At 45.8% G+C, this 6,881-nt stretch overlaps 1 protein-coding gene across 2 annotated transcripts; it reads right to left on the reverse strand.

Moving 5' to 3' along the window:
* Window positions 1-2,741: 2,741 nt before the first annotated feature.
* Window positions 2,742-6,460, reverse strand: LOC117846979 (heptahelical transmembrane protein 4). Of its 2 annotated transcripts, none has more exons than XM_034728113.2 (3): window positions 5,833-6,460; window positions 5,413-5,713; window positions 2,742-3,703 (listed from the first exon to the last, which is right to left on the reverse strand). In XM_034728113.2, exons 1-3 carry the CDS (start codon window positions 6,150-6,152, stop codon window positions 3,053-3,055), a joined length of 1,272 nt encoding a protein of 423 aa, XP_034584004.1. In that variant the 5' UTR covers window positions 6,153-6,460; the 3' UTR covers window positions 2,742-3,052. The 2 variants fall into 2 exon arrangements, with proteins under 2 accessions (XP_034584004.1, XP_034584003.1); XM_034728112.2 differs by having other exon boundaries at window positions 2,742-3,727; window positions 5,833-6,459.
* Window positions 6,461-6,881: the final 421 nt, after the last annotated feature.

Raw genomic sequence — 6,881 nt, forward strand, 5'->3', positions numbered from 1 at the left:
TATCCTCCATTGACGGCCTCCGATCATGAATGTACTAGATTCCTTGTTCTGCCCAATAGTTCTTTCTGCTTTTGCGTATTCTTCCTTCCACTTCCTTGCATCGTAATTATTGTAAGAGTTTTCCATTGTTAGCTCCTTCATCAACATATCGTTTCTCATTTTCTTCCTCGTGTTCATCACAAAATTGGTTGCCTCCCCAAAATATCGCTTCATCAAATGCAGCTCATGGGTTGTGTCATTGACCTCCTTCTTAGCAATTATCCATGCTTCTTCCCACGACCTTGCTTCTTCTTCAACTTTTTCCTTCCTCTTCATCAGCTTCACCAGAACACCTTTAGTCCTAGCATCCCATTCAGGTTCAACCCACCTAAACGACGCACATTTCATCCCTTCATTCTGCAGACACCAATTACGTTCATACAATTCACCATTTACAACACTAACATCAAAAGTAGAAGCAAGGTTTATTAGAATTGAAATAAGTTATCGTTTACCTCGCAGCAGCATGCATACCGACGCCCAAAGTTGTCAAATATCCAATCATACCTCTCATAGAAAGGCAACCCATGCTTGCACTTATTTTCAGGATCCACAATGATAACATCACGATCAGGCGACGGCAAGTTGTAGCTATCAGTGACTCCAAGCACCTGTGGAAGCTAATAAAATACATGAACCTACCAAATTATAAAGTACTCCATCCATTTCAAATTATAGGTCGTTTTGTCTTTTCTAGATACATGATTTTTGCTATACACCTATGGGAGCTGATTCTTTGAGAGATGTGATTTTGTGGCTGAAAATGATTCTCTTTGATTCTCTAGCATTAACTCTTAAAATCAGGATGGAGAATCACTTCATAAACTATAGCCTATCAACTTTGAACACCAATCGGAACGCAAATTTAAGGGTACGATGAAATCGGAATCTAGTATCTTCAACTCAGATCTCCAAATTCAGAAATCCCCTTCCCTAGGACGATAGGGGAAAGTAGCGGCACAAAATAGGGGACTGACCTAACTGGAGCTCCTCCTCATCCTCCCTTCACCCCTACGCCTGCTAGGATTCGCCATTCCCGCTGCAGGCGGTTGCAGATCTACGTACCGACGCTAGCTCTAGTCTTTGCCATAGCCAATAGGAGCATGGTGCCGGCGAGTCTTTTGCAGTAGTACGTCGTGTTGAGAAATGAGAAATATACCCCATGCTTGGGCCTGCAACTGGCATGTTGACCACACTTATTAGAACCCAAATATATAAAATGTGTCCTTTTGAAAAAACATACATAGTTCATATCTTAGTGGTAGTGCTGTCTCAGCACATTCAAGAGGTCAAATGTTCGAGCATTGTTATCGATACTATTTTCTTTTTATTTTTCTTTCTTTTTTTCATCTCAGACTAACATAACTTACCAAAACTTCTGCCACCAACTCACCTGAAACTTACATGTGTGTCTCAATTGCGGTAAAGACCTCCCATTCGATCGGTAACAGGTTCGACCCATGGGAGGAGCACGTTTTCCTTTTTATTTTACCGTGCTATTTATCAGCTTAAACCTACATGTGGGACCCTGGTTGGTTTATGACGTTTTCGCGGACCTTATATCGTCACAAACCCACCATTTAACAGCAAGTGACGATTTCATTTTTGTTAGAGTGGTACATTTTATAACGTTCCGTAACTTTGTCACTAAATTTGCTCAAATGTGAAATTTTATGACGTTTTCAGCCAGAAATGTCATAAATCTATGACGAGAATAAATGTGTCGTAAAATTTTTGTCATAGATCAACACATTTCTTGTAGTGAGAAGAACGTGACGTTGGCGATTGTGACGGCGTGGGGGTTGAGGCTCGCTAAGACGGGGCCGGCTTGTGTTGGCGACGGTGATGGCAACGGCGCAGGCAACAGTGCATTTTTGGTGGAGGCGGTGGAGTCTTGGGAGGCGATGGAGTATAGGGAGGCATTGTGGATCAGGAAAGAGGTGTACGCGGAGGCTGCATGCGGAGGGGGAGGCGGAGTCGGAGGTGTAGGGAGACGAGTGAAGAATGAATGGCGCTGCGATGTTTACCAGTTATCCCGGAAGGAGAAACTTTGATCCGAGGGTGGGAATCGACCGCAGCGAGGGCCATGGGGGAGGGCAACGGGACGGACCATAAAAACGTCACCTCTTTTTTTAGCTGTAGAGATTGGGGCACTCACCATCCATCCCTAAACTTCAATGCAACGTACTCCCTTTGTTTAGTGCCAAAGTACGAGTCATTTTAATTTTATACTAAATCAAACTTGTTTAATTTGATAAAGTTTATAGACAAAAGTAAGGACATATACAGCATCAAACTAGTCACGAAATATATACTGGTGGTGTATTTATAATATTATGGAAATTAATGTATAGTTTTCTATAAACTTAAAGTTAGAAATGTTTGACTTATGATAAAAATAAAATGAGACATAATTTACAGAGGAGGTACTACGCTGCATTATTGAAGTTTAACATTGCAGATAAAAACCAAACACTTTTTTTATATGCTTTTCAGGGACATATTGGCTTTGGTTCTAAACTTTTTTGCAGCACATTGATGACCGAAGAGAGCACGACTGGTCGAGGCACGCGGTCTATTAGATTCTAGAGCTGTGCACTGATTGTGGATTGATGCCTCTCTTTTTAGAGGAGCTATTTTCATTATCTATTTTTTTTTTACTCTGATTGCCTGATGTTAATTCAGATAGGGAAAGATAGACGTGAGTAGTAATTTGTTTACCACATTGATCTCAATCAGTGCACAACAAAGAATCATCTCCATGTTATATCTACTATTAACCTACCAGGTACTCTTGTATACACTCCATACATCTGTAGCACGAGCATTGACATCTTCCCTTCCTAACAGTCCATTTCTTTTGAACCTTGCGACCTGACATGCATCTGGCGGACCCACCTGTCATTCGGTCACAATTAATTCGTTGAGGAGGCCTCTGCTTGCTGACTCAGCACGTGCATGTACGCGCGCGCACGGCGCCACGCCGCCGCCACCGGCGTCCGGCGGCCGGTTACTAGCACTTGTCGACGTCCCTCCACTTGAGGTACTCGACTCCGGCGAGGTAGTGCGCGTACGCGCCGGCGACGACGAAGAGGTGGAACAGCTGGTGGCTGTGCCCGACGAGGTCGAACCTCCCGGGCGCCCACCGCTCCGGCACCCGCGCCGCGTAGACGACGACGCCGAGCCCGTAGAGCGCCCCCATGAGCGCCTCGTACGCCGCCGAAGCCACGGCCCCCGGCGCCGTGCCGCCGTAGATCACGAGCTTGTGGGCGATGGGCACCACTCCCGACGCGCCCATGCAGGAGAAGAGGGCGGCGCGGAGCGGCCGGAGCTCGGGGGCCTGGAACGCCGGCACCAGCGACACCGTGGCCGCGGCGGCGCCCAGCGCCGTGATGGAGCCCATGTAGAGGCGCTGCAGCGAGGGGGCGCAGAGGAAGGAGTAGTAGGCTAGCGGGTAGAAGGAGGTGACGATCAGGGCGGCGATGCCGGCGTAGTCGAGGCGGAGCGTCACGTACGCCGTGCGCTCCGAGTGGCACAGGATCAGGTGGCACGCGCTGCTCGTCAGCAGGCACACCATCGCGCCGGCGAGGTACGCGAACAGCGGCCACCGCGTCACGGGCTCGCCGGCGACGACGAGTGCGTCCGTGGCCGTACCATTAGTGTCCTGCAGATGCAGTCGTTGTCGGATCTACGACAGTAAAGGATGAAACAGGAAAAAGTGAAGGGGAAAAAAATCTTACAAAGGAGGAAAAAATCTTATAAGGAACTGAAGTTTTAATCACCAGATTCATTTACTACAGTGAAACACAGTGGATGATTCAAGAGCAGTTTTCAGGTTACAGAGACTTCAACTGGGTTTGTTACTGAAACATGATGCTAAATATACTACTACTTGGTATATCTCGTGCAAAGCCTAAAATGCACACTTGATTTGCTACAGTGCAATGGATTTGTGGTCCGGTGTGCTCTTGTTTGCAGGTCTGCCCTTCTGTATGAATTCCCAAAGCAGAGATCCAGAAGGTACAGGGCATGCATATATGGATGCTTGGCCACCATCTAAAAAATAATGCATAAGCACGCGCACTTTTATTTTTATTTTTTGCCTTATTTGTTGTTCGACCGAAATCTTATGATTGGGCCGCGGTCGGAAGAGAAATCGGTTAACAAAATCCCCACAATGTTTTTATCAACAGGCATTGTGTATGCAAATGAGATTTGCATGTTCAGTTGCAAACACAAAACTCTCAAAGCAAATTGGAAGTGTTGCTGTCTCAATGCACGGCTGCACGCATCATGCAGCTATCATGATTATAATGGTACGGTTGACCACTACAAACCAAGGCTTGCATAACCCAATTTGGTTGTTTTCCGTCACATCCACAGAAAAGCAGCTGCAATTCCACTACTACACTGAAAACCGTTGCATGTATATATCAATCACTCCCAGTTTGAGACACATTTGCAAATTCCAGCTGGTTCATCACCCAACTAATTTCAATTTTCTGTTGTCATGGCTCATAACTGTTTTAGTACTACCACAACCTGTAACACTCTGGCTGCCAAAAACATGAAAAGATTGGTTGGTTGGAGTAAACCATAAAAAAAAAAGAACAGTACTATTGTTTGTACCAGCCTGATGAAATTATGAAAACCAAACAACAACAACTAAAGCATGCATCAACAAGCTTATTAAGAACCCTAGCTAGCAGGGGAATGAAAAAAAAGAAAAGGACTTGCTGACGTTGCTGTGTGTAAATGCAATGGAGATGCAAGCCTGCCAGCAGCCAGCAGCCCATTAAAGCATGCCAACTAACCCCAGGAGTTAATATGGAGGCCACCTACCTGAGATCAGTACCACCCTGACAAGCCACATCAACTAGAGCACATAATCACATGATACTGACAGTCTACTCCTTTTGCTACAACTTCTAATAAGGTCAAAGTCTAAGACTAACCATCACAAAAGAGCATTGTTCTATAAATCATTACCGAAACCAGAAAACCACTTTGAACACTAATAATTGTAAAAAAAACTCAATCACGGGAGGAGACTCCCCCATGCTTTGTTCTTAGAAGATGACGTGCTTCGAACCCGGGTCGGTACAGGAGTTTCATCGACTCCCGGAGTTCAACGCTCTAACAGGTCCACGTGAGAAGCTTGGCAATTGTATAGCAACATCGACATATGGCCAAAATGCTTTTCCAGATGAATCTAATCATATCACGAGCTTTTAAAAAGTATATTGTTGGTCAAAGTTTAAAAATGTTGAGCACATGCAACCCAAATAACGACACAATTTGTGACTAGAGGGAGAATAGTACATATTGGTTATTAATTAACAAGCAAAGAAATGATAGAAATTTAACCAGTACCTGGATCTGGATGCCATGATGAACGTGAGAGGAGGATGTGTTGGGTGGACAGCTGGTAGGGATCTGCTGACCATCTTCAGACAAACCAGCCTCTGCAGCCGCAGATGGTGGCAGCAGGAAACACGCTGCGAGCGCCTCGTGCCTCAGCGCCACCGTCATGTTGGCCATCTCCACCAGATCTCCCCAGTACGCAGCCCTGCTACCGCTACTACTCCAGCTACTGTTGTTGTTGCCGTCCCTTGGGATCACCATTGCCGTGAAGATTGTCAGGCACAAGAACAGCAGGAACCCTATCAAATGCCTGCAGGATTAACAGTAAATGTCAGGCAAATATGTGCAGGAATCGATTAGTGTCTGAAGAAGATCAAGGGTTGGGTAAGAAGGAACTGAATTGTGGAGATCATGAGAGGAGGGACTTACGACCAAACGTTGAGGGTCTCGTTGTGGATGGAGAAGATGCTGAGGATGGTCTCCTTCATCGGCCACTCGCACCGGTAGTAGCCGTGGATGAACTCGTTGTCCTTGAGCCACTCCGGCAGCGCCTCGTACCCGATGAGCTCACACTTCTTGCTCTGCTTCTCCTTCTTCCCGTCATCGGCGCCGACATTCCAAGGTATGCAGGAAGAGGTAGTGGTAGGAGAAGAAGCCATGGGTGAAGTTCCTCCTCCAAGCTCTCCGGCACCTCTTGGTTGCAGGCTTGGCTTGTGCAGTGGCCGCCCTTGGCCTTTCTTCTTGCACATAACACCACAGCAATGTGGTTGTGTAGCTCGTCAAGACAAGGAACCATGCATCAGAAGCAAGCTGCTATGCTGGCTGGCAATGGTGGTTGGCTTGTGCAATGGTATAGAGATAGAAGTTTTGTGTGTGGCGAAGTGGACGTATGTGCCTCTCTTTATATGCATCTCTCTCTCCCTCCTAGCAGTCTTGTCTTGTGCTTGGAGCCAATGTTGCTCTATGGAGCCAAACAAGGAGTGCAAAAGCAATTGGGATCTTTTGAGACCACATACTAATAATATTCCAATTTGAGTAGTTGATCCCTCCACGTAGATGCCAAGATTCCCGTATGGCTATGTGACCTAGTAGTTGGGGTTGTGTTGATGTGAGAAAGGGAGAAGTGGTTGAAATTGCTTGTCCCATACTCCCATGTGTGTTCAAGGGGGAGGAGAAATTTAAAATCTGTCCTATGTGTCCCTTTTCTGTTCTTATGAAGTACTATTATTGTATATATTTACGACTTTCTTGCAGGATTTGGTTTATTTGCATGGAGTACTGAACACTGCCGCTGCGCGGTTTCTTCCAAGAAATCAAACGAGCAAGATCGATCAGATCAAGTTTTCTTTATTGCTGTTGGTTTGTTACTCGATGGCGTATCATCATCTAAATACTGTTCTTTGGGAAAAGAAATCATGTCAGGAATGGATAAGTGGAGAATTAAGCAAGAAAGGTTAGTCGCAAAACACACGCAACAA

Source organism: Setaria viridis, chromosome 3 (genome assembly GCF_005286985.2).
Source record: "Setaria viridis chromosome 3, Setaria_viridis_v4.0, whole genome shotgun sequence".
In the NCBI taxonomy this organism is placed as follows: domain Eukaryota; kingdom Viridiplantae; phylum Streptophyta; class Magnoliopsida; order Poales; family Poaceae; genus Setaria; species Setaria viridis.